The sequence below is a fragment of the Acinonyx jubatus genome, chromosome E2 (genome assembly GCF_027475565.1).
Source record: "Acinonyx jubatus isolate Ajub_Pintada_27869175 chromosome E2, VMU_Ajub_asm_v1.0, whole genome shotgun sequence".
Classification (NCBI taxonomy): Eukaryota; Metazoa; Chordata; class Mammalia; order Carnivora; family Felidae; genus Acinonyx; species Acinonyx jubatus.
The window spans coordinates 59947467-59965493 of record NC_069396.1 but is presented as its reverse complement, the minus strand read 5'-3'; the positions used below and the strand labels follow the sequence as shown (position 1 = coordinate 59965493).

The following is an 18027-nucleotide window of genomic DNA, read 5'->3' as shown; positions in this document are numbered from 1 at the left end:
TGACTGGTATGAGGTGATTTCACTGTTGTTTTGATTTTTATTTCTCTGATTATGAATGATATTGAGCATCTTTTTATGTGTCCATGAGCCATCTGTATGTCTTCTTTGGAAACATGTCTGTTAATGTCTTCTGCCCATTTTGTAAGTAGATTTTTTTTTTTTGAGTGTTGAGTTTTATAACTTCTGTATATCTTTTGGATACTAACCCTTTATCAGGATTGCCATTTGCAAATATCTTTTCCCATTCTGAAGGTTGCCTTTTAGTTTTGTTGATTGTTTCCTTCGCTGTGCAGAAAAAAGTTTTCTATCTTGATGAAGTCCCAATAGGATACTTTACCTTTTGTTTCCCTTGCCTCAGGAGACATATCTAGGAAGAAGTTTTTAAGGCTGATGTCAAAGTGGTTACTGCCTGTGTTCTTGAGGATTTTGATGGTTTCCTGTCTCACATTTAGGTCTTCCATCCATGTTGAATTTATTTTTTGTGTGAGAAAGTGGTCCAGTTTGATTCTTTTGCATGTTGCTATCACTATTTGTTGAAGAGACTGTGTTCTTTCTATTGGATATTCTTTCCTGCTTTGTGGAAGATTAGTTGACCATATAGTTGTGGGTTCATTTCTGGGTTTTCTATTCTGTTCCATTGATCTATGTGTCTGTTTTTGTGCCACCGTACTGTGTTGATCACTACAGATTTGTAATATAACTTGAATTCTGGAATTGTGATGCCTCCAGCTTTGCATTTGTTTTTAAGATTGCTTTGGTTCTTTGTGTAATTTTGTGGTTCCATATAAATTTTAGGATTGTTTGTTCTAGCTCTGTGAAAAATGCTGGTGGTATTTTGGTAGGGATTGCATTAAATGTATAGATTGCTTTGGGTAGGATAGACATTTTAGTAATATTCATTCTAGTCCATGAGCATGGAATGTTTTCCCATTTTTCTGTGTCATCTTCCATGTCTTTCACCCATGTTTTATAGTTTTCAGAATACAGATCTTTCACCTCCTTAGGTTTATTCCTAGGTATCTTATGGTTTTTGTTGCAATTGTAAATGGGATTGATACCTTGATTTCTCTTACTGCAGCTTCATTATTGATGTACAGAAATGCAACACATTTCTGTACATTGATTTTGTATCCTGCAACTTTACTGATTGTGTGTATCAGTTCTAACAAATTTTTGATGGAGTCTTTAAAGTATCATGTCATCTGCAAATAGTGAAAATTTGACTTCTTCCTTCCCAATTGGGATGTCTTTTATTTTGATTCATTGTCTGATTCCTGAGGCTAAGACTTCCAGTACTATGTTGAATGACAGTGGTAAGAGTGGACATCCCTGTCCTCTTCCTGATCTTAGAAGAAGAACTCTTAGTTTTCCCCCATTGACAATGATATTAGCTGCAGATTTTTCATATATGGCCTTTATTATTTTGAGATATTTTCCTTCTATGTCTATTTTGTTGAAGGTTTTTATCATGAATGGATGTCTTCCTTTGTCGCTTTTTCTGCATTTATTGAAAGGATCCTATGGTTTTTATTCTTTTATTAATTAATGTGGTGCATTACATTGATTGATTTACAAATATTGAACTACCTGTGCAGCCAGGAAGAAACCCCACTTGATCATGGTGAATAATTCTTTTAATATACTATTGGATTTGATTTGCTATTATTTTGTTGAGAATTTTTGAATCCATATGCATCAGGGATGTTGGCCCGTAGTTCTCTTTTTAAGTGGAGTCTTTGTCTGGTTTCAGAATCAGGGTGATTCTGGCCTCATAGAATGAGTTTGGAAAGTTTCCTTCCATTTCTACTTTTTTTTGGAATACTTTGAGAAGGATAGGTGTTAACTATTCTTTAAATGTTTGGTAGAATTCCCCTGGGAAGTCATGTGGCCCTAGAGTTTTGTTGTTGGGAGATTTCTGATTACTGATTCAATTTCTTTGCTGGTTTTCAGTTTCTTTAAGTTTTCTATTTTTTCCTGTTTCAGTTTTGGTATTTTATATGTTTCTAGGAATTGATCCATTTCTTCCAGATTGTCCAATTTTTGGCATATGGTTTCTCAAAACATTCCGTTGTACTTGTTTGCATTTCTGTGGTATTGGTTGTTATTTTTCCTTTCTCATTTGTGATTTTCTTTATTTTTATTCTTTCTCTTTTTGGTAAGTCTGGCTAGGAGTTTATCAATTTTATTAATTTTTTCAAAGAACCAGTTCTTTGTTTCATTGATCTATTCTTTTAGTTTCTGTACCATTTATTTCTGCTCTAATCTTCTTCTGCTGGCTTTAGGCTTGATTTGTTGTTCTTTTTCTAGCTCCTTTAGGTGTAACGTTAGTTTGTTCATTGGAGGTTTTTATGGCCTTTGAGGTAGGCCTGTTTTGCTATATACATCCCTCTTAGGACCACTTTTGCTGCATCCCAGAGGTTTTAGAGAGTCATGTTTTCATTTTCATTTGTTTCCATGTGTTTTTAAAAATTTCATTGATTTCCTGGTTGAGCCATTCATTTTTAGTAGCATGTTGCTTAACCTCCATTTATTTGTGGTCTTTCCAATTTTTTCTTGTGGATGACTTCAAGCTTCATAGTGTTGTGGTGGGAAATATGCATGGTATGATCTCAATCTTTTTGTACTTGTTGAGGCCTGATTTGTGATCTAGTATGTGATCTATGCTGGACAGTGTCCAATGTGTACTTGAAAATAATGTGTATTCTGCTGCTTTAGGATGGGATCTTGTGAATATATTTGTTAAGTCCATCTGATCCAGTGTGTCATTGAAAACCATTGTTTCCCTGTTAATTTTCTGCTTAGATGATCTGTCCATTGATGTAAATGGGGTGTCAAAGTTCCCTATTATTAATGTATTATTATCAATTAGTTCTGTTATGTTTGTTATTAATTGTTTTATATCTTTGTATTCTTCCAAGTTGGAGGCAAATATATTTACAATTGTTAGATCTTCTTGTTGGATAGTTCCCTTTATTATGATATAGAGCCTTTCTTCATCCTTGTTACAGGCTTTGGTTTAAAATCTAGTTTTTCTAGAGCATTGGGTGACTCAGTCAGTTGAGTGTCCGATTCTTGATTTTGGTTCAGGTTATGATACCAAGGTTGTGGGATCGAGCCCCATGTTGAGCAGGGAGCCTGCCTAAGATTTCTCTCTCTCTCTCTCTCTCTCTCCCTCCCTCCCTCCCTCTGTCCCTTTCAGCTTAAGATTTTATCTCCCCCACCTCAAATTAAAAAAATAAAATATTTAGTTTGTCTAATTGTTTAATTATTGCTACTTTAGCTTTCTTTTGATGTCCATTAACAAGATAAATGGTGCTCCATCCCCTCATTTTCAATCTGCAGTTGTCTTTAGATCTAAAATGAGTCTCTTGTAGGCAGCATAGAGATGGATCTTATTTCCTCTTTTTGTTTGTTTGTTTGTTTGTTTTGTTTTATTGGGGGGGGGGTCTTGCTTTTTAGCCATTCTGATACCCTATGTGTTTTGACTGGAGCATTTAGTACATTTATAATCAGGGTGATTATTGATAGGTATCCATTTAGTGCCATTTTATTACTTGTTTTGTTACTGTTTCTGGAGATTTTCTCTGTTCCTTTCCTGTCTTTGTTCCTTCTGGTCTTTCCTTCCCACGTAGAGAGTCCCCTTTAATATTTCTCGCAAGGCTCATGAACTCCTTTCATTTTTGTTTGTCTGGGAAACTTTATCTCTCCTTCCATTCTGAATGCCAGCCTTGCTGGAAGAAGTATTCTTGGCTGCAGATTTTTATCATTTAGCACATTGAATACATCATGTCACACCATTCTGGCCTGCCAAGTTTCTATGGAGATATCTGCAGTTATTCTAATTGGTCTTCCCTTGTAAGTTAGGGACTTCTTTTGTCTTGCTGCTTTTAGGATTTTTGCTTTAGCAGTATATTTTACAAATTTAATTATAATATGTATGGTGCTGGCCTTGCTTTTATTGATTTTGGTGGGAGTTCTTTTTCCCTCCTGGATTTGGAAGTCCATTTACTTTCTTCAAGAAAGTGAAGTTTTTAGTCATAATTGTCTGAAATCAACTTTCTATCCCTTTTTCCTTCCCTAATTCTTCTGGGACTCCTATGATATGAATGTTATTATGTTCGATGGAGTCACTGAGTTCCCTAAGTCTACTCTTGTGCTCCATCATTCTTCTTTCTCTCTTATGTTCAACTTCGTTATTTTCCCTAACTCTATCTTCTATATCGCTTGTTTGTTCCTCTGCTTCTTCCATCCTTGTGGTCATTGTATCCCATCTGTTTCAAATTTCAGTTATTACATTTTCCATTTCTGCCTGGTTGTTTTTTAACTCTTATTTCTGCAGTAGGGACCTCCCTTAAGTCTTCCATTTTTTTCTTAAGCCCAGTGAGTGTCATCAGGCATATGAATTATGTCTGTTTCAATTAGATCTCTATCTGTGACCTTATCTTGTTCTTTCTTTTGGGAAGAATTGCTCCATCTTGGCATTTTGTTTACATCTCTGTCTTCTTCTGTGTGTTAGAAAAGCCTATTATGTGTCTTGATCCTGAGAGTAATGACTTTATGAAAAGAGGTCATATAGTGTCCAGGGTCTGGCACTTCAGGGAGTGTCTCTGGTGTGTGCTGCATGCATTCTGCTGCTGTGTTTTGGCTGCTCTATCCTCCAGGCCAGTTGTCTGCAGAGGCTCTACATGCCTAGAGTGGTCAGTGTTTGGACCTTGGCCAAAGTGTGGTGAGTTTCAAGTAGGTGTGCTCTGGTCTGCTTGTTAAGTGGGACCTGACGCTACTTCCACTAGATTTGAAGCTTTGTAAAGCTCTCTGGTCAGGAGACATGGTGTGGATGGAGCTTTGTGCTGGTCTCCCACCAAAGAGGCCCACTGCAGTGAGACTTAAGCACATTTGCCCCAAAAGGGCAGTACTGGCAGAGCACAGGTGGATGGGACATTGTGTATGCAAGTTAGGTGGCCAGTGTTCACTGCTGTGCTGTTTACTGAAACATTTTATGCTGATGGGAAGGGAAGAGAAATGGTGCTGTCAGCTCCTTTGTTCCCAGAGAGGGTGTCCTTGCTTGCTGCTCTCAGGGAAGCACTCCCAGTAGAGTGAATTATCCCTCGTGCATCACAGGCATTTTTCAAATCACTGTGTACGCTCTGTCTGTCTCCAGGTTGTTTGTCTGCCAGGAGCAGTGCAGACACTGCTGCAAAAAAAAAAATTGCACTGTACAGTGCAATTTGGGCTCTATCCTAGCCAAGCCTGCTGACTTTTAAAACTCAAAAATTTAAGTTTAAATTAAATCAAATAAAATTAAAATTTAAGTGCTGTGGGAGGGGTCTGAGCTGGTCTCCTGGGGGAGGGTCTCATTGTGCTGGGACTGATACAGGTTTGACTCAGAAAGGCAGTTGCACCAGAACAGGGGCTCGAGACTTGTAGCAAGCAGGCTTGCAGCCAGTGTCAGAATAAGCCACCCTTGGCACAAGGTTCAGCATCTGTGCTACGAGCAGGGGAGGAAAATGGCACCCACTGGCATTTTTGTTCTCAGAAAGCCGTTTCTGCCACTTCTCACAAAGGGACTCCAAGAAGAGTGAATATTGTCTCCCTTGTGAGCCTTAGACATTCTTCAGTTTATGCCTTCTACCCCCAGGTGGCTTGCCTGCCTTCTTTCCAGGAATAGGGCAGTACTCTCAGGCCTCTATCTGAGTCAACTTTAAAACTGCCAAACTTTAAAAATGCCAAACTTTAAAACTATATTCTTTGAGCCCTGCTGGTTGCAAAAGCTCAGGAAATCAATCCACTTGTTTTCCCAGCCAATGGCTTTGGGGAAATTTCCTCCTCTTGTGATCTCCTGTGCTCTCTCTCTTTCTCAGTGACCTGGGCTCTCTTCCCTCAGCAGCACCCAACATATGTTTCTCCCCAAACCACATCTCTACACTTCTTACATTCCTCAGGGTGGCCTCTTTTCTCTCTCTAGTTGTGAGATTTATTCTGTCAGACCTCATGTTGATTTTATGGGTACTCAGAGTGATATGATAGTTATCCTGTTGTGTCTGAGGGAAGAGATGACCTAGGATCCTCCTACTATGCCACCATGTTAGCACTGCCCCCCATCCCCACCCCAGAGTGAAGGTTTTAATGGACACCTCCTGAGTATCTCTGCAATGAATCAAGCAGTCCATAGGCTTAGAGGGCTAGAGTCCCAGGGGCTCCTTACTGCCAAGGAATCCACACACTAAAGTCATCTAGCCACCTGCTTCTTTTGCTTGGAACTGTAAATCACGAAGGCCATTATAAGGGCACCTGGGTGGCTCAGTCAGTTTAGTGCCCGACTTCAGCTCAGGTCATGATCTTGCAGTTTGTGAGTTCAAGTCCTGCATTGGGCCCTGTGCTGACAGCTCAGAGCCTGGAGCCTGCTTTGGATTCTGTGTCTCCATCTCTCTCAGCCCCTCCCCAGCTGTCACTCTGTCTCCGTCTCTCTTAAAAATAAATAAAGGTTGGGGCACCTGGGTGGCTCAGTCGGTTAAGCGGCCAACTTCGGCTCAGGTCATGATCTCGCGGTCCATGAGTTCGAGCCCCGCCTCGGGCTCTGTGCTGACAGCTCAGAGCCGGAAGCCTGTTTCAGATTCTGTGTCTTCCTCTCTCTGACCCTCCCCCGTTCATGCTCTGTCTCTCTCTGTCTCAAAAATAAATAAATGTTTAAAATAAATAAATAAATAAAGGTTAAAATATTAAAAATAAATTAATTAATTAAATAAAAAAAGGTGGCCATTATATCAGGAGGCTCCAATGCTCTAGCTGCCCACATAAGCAAACAGAAACCTATTTTCAAACAAATTCTTGTGAATGCCTCAAGGGTAAGAGAACAATCCTAAGAACACCCAATCTCAAGCAGCCAACTAACTAGGCTTTCCTAAGTAAGGCAATTCCTTAAGCTATAGCCAATCTTATAACTTATTTGCTTTGTTTTCCCTTTTTGTCTACAAAAGCCTTTCCCCTAGTTTGTTTTGGTGCTGCCTGATTGGATTTGCTGTATGGTGAAATATACTGTGAAATTTTAATATACCTCAGTTTATCTGTTAACAGAACTAATTTAAAAAAGCCCATAAGGCTCATCCTTGCTCAGTTCTGCTTTTATTTATTAATTTTAAAGATTTTATTTAAAAAATTTTAAGTTTATTTATTTATTTTGAGGGTGGGGGAAGGAGCAGAGAGAGAGAATTCCAAGCAGGCTCCACACTGTCAGCGCAGAGCCTGATGCAGGGTTTAAACTCATGAACCATAAGATCATGACCTGAGTCAAAATCAAGAGTTAGATGCTCAACCAACAGAGCCACCCAGGCACCTCTTAAAGATTTTATTTTTAGGGGCACCTGGGTGGCTCAGTTAAGTGACCGACTTTGGCTCATGTCATGATCTCATGGTTCATGGGTTTGAGCCCTGCGTCAGACTCTGTACTGACAGCTCAGACCCTTAAGGCTGCTTAGGGTTCTGTGTCTCCCTCTCTCGCTGCCCCTCCCCCAGTCGTGCTCTGTCTCTCTCTGTCTCTCAGAAATGAATAAATGTTAAACAAAAAGATTTTATTTTTAAGTAATCTCTACAGCTAACATGGGACATGAACTTACCACCTCAAGATCAAGTTGCCTGCTCTACCAACTGAGACAGCCAGGCACCCCTCAGTGGTGCTCTAATTAAGGAGGGCTTCCTTATTGCCCAGTGTAATATTACATCCAGTCTGCTGTTCTCACAAAATTACCTATCTTTGTTTCCATAGCAGCTGCCACCTTCTAACATACAATATAACTTACTATTTCTGCTTCCCTGTTTCCTGTGTCTTCCTTGAACATAATAAAAGTAACATGAAGATGGGACTGCTTGTCTTGTGCCTGCATTTCTCTCATGCGTCTCCCAAAAGTTCCTGAAAACCCAGTATGCGCTCAGTGCACATTTCTTAGAACAGTGAATAAAATGACATTTCAATTTCCCTCTCATTTTAACTATTCTTGGTGCCCTAAATGTCCCCTTTATGTCTCTCTCCAAAGTAGTGTGAAAATTAGTAAAGGATGCCTCATTTAAAATGGATTCAGGAGGGGGACCTAGGTAGCTCAGTCAAATAAGCGTCCAATTCTTGTTTTCAACTCATTTCAGGATCTTACAGATGGTGAGACTGAGCCCCATGTTGGGCTCTGCACTGACAGCATGGAGACTGCTTGGGATTCTCTCTCTTTCCCTCTATCTCTGCACCTTGCTGTGCTCTCTGTCTCTCAAGTAAATGAACATTAAAAAAAAAAAATAGAATGGAGTCAGGAGACCCTGAAGGCTGACCTCTCACATAGGTTGGACATGAAAAATCAGCAGGAAAAAGGAAAAGAATTTAGATCTTGACAGGGAGGATGCTGCCCAGGTAGGACTTTAATCTTTAGCTTTAAATAAAAGAAGGATGATCTCTCCTTGTCCCAGCAAGGACACACTAACCATGGCATGCAGCCAATGAAAAACTACTGTAAACTCAAACTCTTGTTCTTCAATGTCATTTATTGAAATATTCCTCCCCAATTTCCTTCTAAAACCTAGTAAAAGACAACTTTTCCTGTGTTTCCTCAGATTTGCTGGTGGTATGCAATAGTGTGCTTATATGCAGTTGAAATTCCTCTGCTTTTCCTGAATAAACTCAGTTTGCTAATAAAATAACTGGCTGTTTATTTTTAAGCTTGAAAGTAGTATTACTCAGTGTTTTCAAAAATGAAAAAGTCAGGGTGCCTGAGTGTCTCAGTCAGTTAAGCATCTGACTTTGGCTCAGGTCATGATCTCATGGTTCTTGAGTTCGAGTCCCACATTGGGTGAGCTTGAGCCCTACCCCCCTTAGGGTGAACACAAGCACCACTTTAGATGAGCCACACTTCTTACTCTCTCTCTCCCTCTCTCTCTTTCTGCCCCTCATGGGATTCTCTCTCTCTCTGCCCCTTACTCGCTTATGCCCTCTCTCTCAAAAAAAAAAAAAAAAAATCACAATTTGGAGATAAAACCTTCACAATGACCAAGCACATTGGTGTAGCACAGTCACATGCTCCATTTGATTCTATCTTCTCAGACTACTTAGAGTCGGCTTCTAAAAGTCCTGTGAGTTTGTAACTGTTTTTTAGTCTTTACTGATGTGTACATAGAATGTTGGTTTACCCATAGGTACTTCGGCCACTGCCTTTAAACCACTAGATAAATGTTGTGAACTGCTTTCTGAAATGGCTTTTCACATCTGATTTTGTAGCATACTTTCAATTCTTACTGCCAGTGCCTGAAGAACTATGAATCACTTCCCAGCAAGGAGATGAGATCATCGGGTTCAAATGACCCTTTAACTCAGGGTTCAGATTCTCCCTTTGCACACTCGCTCCAACTGAAAATGGCAACATGTGTTTGGGACCCAAAACAGCATCAGTTAAGTTGCTCTCTGTTTGAGATTAATGTCAGACTCCTAAAAAAAATGGAGTATGATGAAGTTTGGGGGTGAGGGAGGGGTGGTCCAGAGCCAACGACCAAGAAAGAATTCTTTAAGACATCTTTGGTGCAAAAAAGTGATTTTATTAAAGTATGAGGACAGGACCTGTGGGCAGGAAGAGCTGCCCCAGACCCTGTGGAGAGACTGGATATATATTTAGGAGTTGGGGGAGGTAAAGTCAAGGGGAAGTTTCCAGTGAGATTTTCATATGCTAAACAAGAGTCACAGGATAATGGAGACCCAACTATTGTCAAGCTAATGTTGTTTTTTCCCTCTAGCAAAGCATTAGCATTAAGAAAGTAGGGAGTTCCTGGAGAAACATTTTACTCTGCCTGCCTCAAGTATCTATCTGCCAATGGGCTGCAGGTTATAAGGAAATTTTACCTGCCATTTCCTTCTTTCTGCCTTTGTTCCCTCATATCACTATTGACGGGTGATGTTGGAGCTCGAGGAAACTGAACCTATAGTTTTCTGGAGATTAGGCTATTGATTAAGATTGCCTTTTTCTTGTAATTTACTAAGATATTTGCAAACTGATGGAGACTCCTGTCCTGTATAACTGTGATCTCTACCAGCCCTTTGTTTTCTGTCCTTTCCTTTGTCCTTGGGCAGCCAGGAGTGCCTGAGAAATGTCACACAAATCGCAAATGGGGTGGGGAGCATTTGTGGCCTGTCAGCTTGACTTATGCTCCTTCATCAAGTATATATGAAAATATGAAGTAAAAATATACGGATAAAAGTGTTTCTCAACAGATGGGACACAATCACGATTCAGGCAAGTGTAGAAGTGATGAAGTTTTGGGGTGATGGGGGGGTTCATGGGGTCAAGAGCCGACGGCCAAAAAAGAATTCTTGAAGATGTCTTTCCTGCAAAACGGTGATTTTATTAAAGCATGGGACAGGACTTATGGGCAGGAAGAGCTGCACTGGGGTTGTGACAGGTAACTCATTATATACCCTCAGGTTGGGAGGGGGTCAGGGATAGAGTATCTCTCTAAGTAATTTTGGAAGCAAGGTTTCCAGGACCTTGAGAGGCTAGCTGTTGCTAGGGAAACATCATTTATCACCGTTTAATAAAGTCTCAGTGATGAGACCCTTTAGATTCATATCAGGGAACCATAAGCTTGGAGTATGATTGCCAGCATGTATCTTGGGACAGTTGAGAAGTTGACTTACAGGATCCTCGAGGTTGGGATAATGTGAAGCCAAGGTTCTCTTTTGCTCCCTGTAAAGTGTCATCCTTGAGGCAGCTGAAATCCTAAAAAGGTGGTCCTGAAATCCCAAAAGGGTGGTCACTCTGCCAGTCTCAAGGACTTGTCAATGGGCTATAGGCAGTAAGGAAATTTAATTTTTCATTTGCCTTAGTTTCCCACATTACGATGGCAAGCACTTAACCTCTTTCCTTTGTTGTTCAGTAGCCAGGAGTGTCTAAGGAATATCACACATATTCCACTTGGTTGGGGAGGGGGGTGCAGCCTGTATTTTGCCCCTCAGCCTGCCTCATACTCCCTCATCAGAACCAGTGGCTAACCTTGTCATTGTTCACCTAACTCAGGGTGGCCTACCATCCCTCTTCCATCTTCCCTGTCACTGACCTGTATAGGGTGTGACAAAGAAAACCACAGGCCTCAGATGGAGTCACTTCTGCTAGGCCATGTCACCAAACCTGGGCATAATACCTACACTCATTGTACTCTCAACCAACCCCAGAAATTTAGTTTGGGGTTGGTCAGTCAGGAATATTGGGGTCAATACCAAAAAGGTAATTAGCCATATGGATGGACCCTTTCCATCACCAAAGATGAGGTATTCCCCTGATAAGGCCTTTTTGTCCCATAACAAAGTGACCTCACCTGACATAATCCTTTTTTTTCCTGTTTATGAAGTTCTTACCTTAAGCTTTCTGTAGCCCCTTGTTGCTTCCCTCTACTTGGTAGATGTGATGCTGCCCAATTCACAAATGAATGACTAATCCTAAAGACCTTTAAAATGCACTGGGCTGAATTTATATGGTAACAGGGACTTTTCTATTGTTCTAACCAATTACAAATTGCTTCTAACACTTCAGGCTGCAAGCATTTGAAGAGCAACAACATCTTTCCAGCTGTGCACAGACACATTTTGATGTCGGAACAAAGGCAGGAGGAAATGGCAGATAGAATTAAATTTCCTTATAACCCACAGCCCATTGACAACGACTTGAGGGTGGCAGAGTAAAATGTTTCTCCAGGAAATCCTACTGTCTTAATGCTAATGATTTGCTAGAGGGAAAAACAACCTTAGCTTGACAATAGCTAGTCTTCCAATATCCTGTGACTCTTCTTTAGCATAAGAAAATCTCATTGGAAACTTCACAGTGACTCTCCCAATTCCCAAATATATAACTAGTCTCTCCATGTGGGTCCTGTCCCCGTGCTTTAAGAAAATCACCTTTTTGCACCAAAGATGTCTTCAAGAAATCTTTATTGGCCGTCAGCTACAGGCCACCCCACCATCACCCCAAATCTTCATTAATTTGACTTCTGAAGCACTGTACACAACGGAACGAGGTGTAATTTCCGTTAGGAAGAGGTCGTGGGAGCATCTAAAATAAGTTCTCCTTTGGAAGCTGACTGAGCTTCATGGGGTGTGAAATTAGGGCACTTCTCGGTTTTTAACAAGGTTCAAAGCAGTTCCCCATGGGTAGGACCAGCACTTTCCAGTAACCTGCCAGGTGAGGCGTGTCCAGGCTCCGGGTGCAGAAGCTACTTCTGCTCCAAAGCTCCAGGGTACAGAACCCAATCTCAGCTACTGCACTAGGAGCTAAGGTACCCGGAAGACACTGGGCACAGAGGCCAGAGCGAGGAGCCAACAAGGGAACAGGAAAGGGATTTCTAGGCGTGCGCAGCGGCTGGGGGCGGGACTTCCGGCCTCACCCCTCGGACGACTTCTGGCCTTTCCTCAGGTCGGCTCAACCTCTAAGGTTCCGGAGCGGACTTTCGGGGACGAGGTGACAAACTGACAAAGCGCGAGGGGAGGCGACGTCCCCGCCGCATAGACTGGGGATAACGACTCGCTGACGCCACTCGGGCTGCTCCCCGCCGGGGCCGGAACTGGGACCGCGGGCGCGAGTGTCGGTTCTCCCACAGTCCGATGGCGGCGGCCGCGCCTAGGAACCCGGCTGAGGTAAACGCGCGGCCCCCGGGCCCACCCCGCTCCGCCCCAGACCCTCCAGGCCCGAGCGCGGGGCGCCTGCTCGCGTCCCTGCGGCCCAGGTCCCGGTGTCCGGGCCGCGGAGGCGCTCGCGGGCGGGGTCCCCGCGTCTGAGCGCCGGCGTGACGGGGTGCGGGAACGAACGGGCTGCAGGGGAGGGGCCGGCTGGTGCAGGGCTGCAGGGGGCCTGCGCCACCAGCGGGGCTCGGCAGGTCTCGGTTGGTTCAGCGAACGCAAGGTGCAGCGGCGCCCGTGAGGCCTGTCACCTGGCTGCCTGACCAGTCCATCCGTGCTGGCGGTGTGCCAGGCGGTGTAACCCAGGTGTAAATAGATAGGCCCAGTCTGGCTGCGGAGAGGACAGATTGCAGGGGTGGGGGGCAGAGGGGGCAGGGAGCGCAGGAGGGGGTGCCTGCGCCAGTGTATGTCATCGTTGACGGGCCAGAACGGTCACCGTGGATGTCAGAGAAGCGGTTGAATTTGGCCCCGGGTTCGAGGAGGGCCAAGGCAATTTTGGGGTGTTGCAGGTGACAGGAGAAAGGGAGGGGTCCCGGAATGCCTGGGGGCTTTGGTCCTTTGAAGTATAATCTGCCAGTTATTTGACGGGAAAACTGAGTTTGTTTGAGAACGAAAGAGCACCGCAGTCTGGAACAAGCAAGCTGAGGCTCAACAGTAGGCCAGTCTGGAGGACACGAGAGAGGTAGGCTTTTTTAAAGGGGGAGGGGCTAAGTTGGGAAGGCTGTTAAAATCTACAAGTCCCTGAGAGTAAACTGGGAATTGAAAGTATAGTGGCTTCCCATTGGCTGAGCTGTGGGTGGGGTGGTCCCGAAAGCCTGTCTTTTCCCCTCTGGGCTCGTAGAGGAGGTAGTTTCCCAGTCCCCAAGTTCAAGTGTGTCGTCCTGTCGGGTCTGCACTGATCATGGCGGTAGTGCGTGAGAGCTCCCCCAGCTGCGTCCTCCCGACTCCCTTTTAGTGAGGTTTCCCGTTATTAATTTTCAGCGGTCCTAGCAGCGGAAGGGGTGGACGCTCCCATCAGCTGGACGGAAGGTGGCAGGAGGTTGATTGTCCTTGGAGATCTCCCAAGTTGCTCGGACGTCGTTAAGTCTTAGATGTTCAGAGAGGCGTGGGTGACGTCATCGAGTGGGCAGCGGGACAGGAAAACCCGGGAAACCGGGGCAGGTTTCAGGATGGAAACTTTGAAAAGTGACGGCAGTTGTGTGGCCCCGGCGGAGGTTTGGATCACACTGAGAGGGGGTGCAGACTAGGGGGGCAATGCTATTAGTAGGCAGAGGGCCTTAGTGAGGTGTGCTGAAGAGTGGTCCCCTGGCTCAGCGCCTGGTTGGGGCTGTTGGGCAGTGCGGGCACAGGCGAAGGAGAGAGAAAGATGTGGCAGATGGATGGGTGGGTAAGGCTTCCATGGCATGATGGGACAAGAGATGGCTGAGGACACCGAGGAGTAATTGCGGCAAGGTGACAGGGAGTCTGGGGCTGCCCTTTATTCAGTGGTGTAGGGCTTCACCAGAACTTTGTGGTGCGCTTTTCTGGTGTCCGGGCCGTTTCACAGTCTTGCTGATGGATAAGGTGTGGGGCCAGTGTGGTCACTTGTGCGTCTCTGTGCCTGGCAGGGAGACCTTTAGGGCTGGGCTTTTCACAAAGGTTCAGTGCAGAGTGGAGGGTTGTGACTGTTGGAGGGACAGCATGGGCAGCACAGAAGTATTAGAGGGACTGGGAGTATCTGAAACGGCCACGTGGCTGTGGGTGTGTGTCCCTGAAGCCAGGATCCCCGGCAGGCGAGGGGGACTTCTCGGCCGCATTTGAGGCTCTCCCTCTGGTGGGATCCACGTAGTGGAACCTGTTTGAATTTGTCACACATCCTTTGGGTGTCTTGTGACAGGTACCAGTGTGAGTCAAGGGGGCATCCTTTGGTGTGGGGCAGGAAGCTGTGGGGGCGCAACTGTGGGGTCTGAAGGTGTGAGGGAGATGCAGACTACAGGGTCATGTTCACTTGGAGAGAGGGAGTGTGAGTGTGAGCTTAGGGTCTCAGGGCCCTGGGATTGGAGACTGACTGGTCGAGGTGGGCCCATAATTGTCTGTGTTTGAGGGCACATTCGGGGAGACTCCACGGGAATTTCCAGGCAGAAAGGATGGCGCTTGGGGGGCCAAACCCAGATTGGCCCCCGCAGATTGCATGTATGCACCCCCTGCCTGTTATTGCTGAGGACCGCACACAGTGATTGGTGGGATGGTGAGGAGACGGTGGCATTAATGACACCAGGACCTGGTATTTATTCTGAGGTAGGAGCTGGGGTGGCTGGGGAGAATGGGGTGTATGTGTCAGGGTTTAGATTGTGGGTTCCCCGAGAGAGAATGTTCATGGTGCCATCTGTCCGTTTCATGACAGGGTGGTGTGACCTTTGAGGACATTGCCATCTACTTCTCCTGGAAGGAATGGAGACTTCTTGATGAGGCTCAGAGACGGCTGTACTATGACGTGATGCTGGAGAACTTTACACTTATATCCTCCCTGGGTAAGGCCCTCACCCTCCCCAGTGACCTGGACTGGGCTCTGTATTCCCGCTTTAGCCCCCAACTGCCCATTCCCTAGGGGATGCTTTGTACCTCTTGGGTGTGGACTGTGGGCCCTGCTTGCTCCCCCAGCTTCCGTGGTGGTTGCATTTGTTGCTAAGGCTGGGTTGTTGGTGTGCCCTTTTCTCTCCCCTGCCGTTCCAGTGCTCTCTGTGCCGAACCCTCATAGGGTAAAAGAGTAGTCAGTCAGTGACGCTAATGGATTGTGCCTTACTTACCCTCTGACCCACCGGGTCACTGTGTTGAGATCCATGCCTTTTCTATGGCCCCTGTTTTGATACCTTCTTTTGACTGACATTTCCTTGCCTGCCTCTGCCGGAAATTGCACGGATTGACTGGGTCCTACTTATGAGGACTATGGGCTACTTCTCAAGACTGTCTTGTATGGTTCTTTTGGTGGTGTTTACATCTCTTCTTCCACCTGCCCCCATCCCTTCCGTTTCGTTGAGGTATGAACTGACCAGGAAGATTCCATTTCGAAAGTGTATTACATGAGGATTTGATCTGCTTATACATTAGGAAACTAGTTCCAAATAGAAGGTAGTCAACACACCGATTAGTTGACATAATTACCTTTTGTGGTTAGTGAGAAGCTTAATATCTACTCCCTTAGCAAATTCCAAGCGTACAGTACAGTATTCACAAGTGTAGTCAACATGCTGTTAGGTCCTTAGAACTTAGTCAGCTTTAAAAAACTTTTTTTAGTGTTTTTTATTTATTTTGAGAGACAGAGAACGTGTGAGCAGGGGAGGGCCAGACTGAGGGAGGAAGACAAAATCTCAACTAGGCTTCATGCTTAGCATTGAGCCAAGGTGAGATCATGATCTGAGCCGAAATCAGGAGGGGGATGTTTATCAGAGTGGGCCACCCAGGCGCCCAGAACTTACTCATCTTATAAAGGGAAATGTGTTCCCCTGACCAGGATCTCTCCATTTCCCCCATTCCTTAGCTTTTAGCTTTCTACCTTCTGGGGGGGTGTGATTTTTTTTTTTTTTTAAATTTTTTATTTATTTATTTTGAGAGAGAGAGAACCAGCAGGGAATGAGCGAAGAAAGAGGGAGACAGGATCCCAAGTGGGCTCTGCTGACAGCAGGGAGCCTGATGTGGGGCTGTGCTCACGAACCCTGATATCTAGACTTGAGCCAAAGTCAGATGCTTAACCAACTGAGCCACCTAGGCGCCCCTGATTTTTCTTTTTTTAAAGAATATCTATAAGTGATATCCTACAGGATTTGTTTTTTGCTGTATGGCTTATTTGATTAGCATAATGTATTCCAGGTTCATCCATGTTGTGGCAAGTGGCAGTGTTGCCTTCTTTTTTTTATGACCTATTATTTACGTATGTGTATGTACTAAATGTTCTTTGTCACTGTATTCGTTTATTTTTAAAATACAATTTACTTATGTATTTTAGTTTTTTAAAAGTATGCTCCGTGCCCAAAGTGGAGCTTGAACTCTGAACCCTGAGATTAAGAGTCCTGTACCCCACCACTGAGCCTGCCAGGTGCCCCTTCTTTGTCACTTTAAACACTCACCACACTTAGGGGCGCCTGGGTGACTCCTTCAGTTAAGCCTCCAACTTCTGCTCACATCATGATCTCGCGGTCAGTGAGTTCAAGCCCCGCCTCAGGTTCTGTGCTGACACCTTAGAGCCTGGAGCCTGCTTCAGATTCTGCGTCTCCCTCCGTCTCTCTGCCCGTCCCCAACTCATACTCTCTCTGTCTCATGAATAAATAAACCTTAAAGAAAACAACACTCACCACACTTCATTGTGTTTCCATATATTGGCTATTGTGAATAATACTGCGGTGGATGTGCAAGTGCAGGTCATTTGTGGAGTTTCTGATTTTGTTTCCTTGCGATACATACCTAGGAATGGCAACGGTGGACCATATGGTAGTTCTATTTTTAATTTTCTTGTGGGTCTTCCCTAATATTTTCCATAACTTGCCTATTTATATTCCCAGCAACAATGTTCAAGGGTTTTTTTTCCCTCCACATCCTCACCAACATGCTATCTCTTGACTTTTTTGTCTTTTACTGTTTGTTTATTTCTGAGAGACACAGAGACAGAATGCAAGTGGGTTGGAGCAGAGAGAGAGGGAGGCACAGAATTTGAAGCAGGCTTGAGGCTCTGAGCTGTCAGCACAGAGCCTCAAGTGGGGCTCGAACTCACGAGCTGTGAGATCATGACCTGAGCTGAAGTCAGACGCCCAACCTACTGAGTCACCCAGGTGCCCCTCTTGTGTATTTCTTTGGCTCTGCTGCAACTTTTGAATTTTGTACAGTGGTACTTGTTTTTGCTTTTTGTCTATGCTTTTGATGTCACATTCAAAAACTCATTGACAGGAATTAAGTTAGGATTTTCCATACGTTTTTCCTAGGAGTTTTAGGTTTTGATGTCCTGTGTTTAAGTCTTTATTCGATTTAGAGTTCATTTCCACAAGTGCTGGACGATGGGGGTCCGGTTTCATTGTTTTGTCATTTGGATATTCAGATTCCCGAGAGGAGAGTATTCTTTGCCCAGTGTATTCTTGGCATAATTGTCAAGGATTAATGGATTGTAGATGTGTGGGTTTCCTTCCGGGCTCTTTATTCCGTTGCACTGGTCTGTTTTTATGCTTTAGTGCTGTTTTATGTTTTAGTAGCATATTGTTTTGATTACTACAGCTTCGTAATAGAGTTTGAAATCACAAATGTGTGCCTTCAGCTTGGAACTTCTTTCTCAAGAGTGCTTTGGCCTTGAGGATTTGGATAACTCGGTGCGAGTG

The 18027-nt window shown here is 44.3% G+C and overlaps 2 protein-coding genes across 2 annotated transcripts in view; both read left to right on the top strand.

The window, feature by feature from the left end:
- The first annotated feature begins 12364 nt into the window (after positions 1-12364).
- Positions 12365-18027, top strand: part of LOC106989618 (zinc finger protein 658B-like) — a 48145-nt gene continuing 42482 nt past the window's right edge. The window contains exons 1-2 of the mRNA XM_053211259.1: positions 12365-12646; positions 15072-15198. Of these exons, the coding sequence (XP_053067234.1) occupies positions 12614-12646; positions 15072-15198 (160 nt within the window). The 5' untranslated portion in view covers positions 12365-12613. The remainder of the gene's footprint in view (positions 12647-15071; positions 15199-18027) is intronic.
- The window catches only part of LOC128313294 (zinc finger protein 418-like), a gene marked incomplete at its 3' end in the record, with an annotated part of 38010 nt that continues 35054 nt past the window's right edge, over positions 15072-18027 (top strand). The window contains exon 1 of the mRNA XM_053211052.1: positions 15072-15198. The remainder of the gene's footprint in view (positions 15199-18027) is intronic.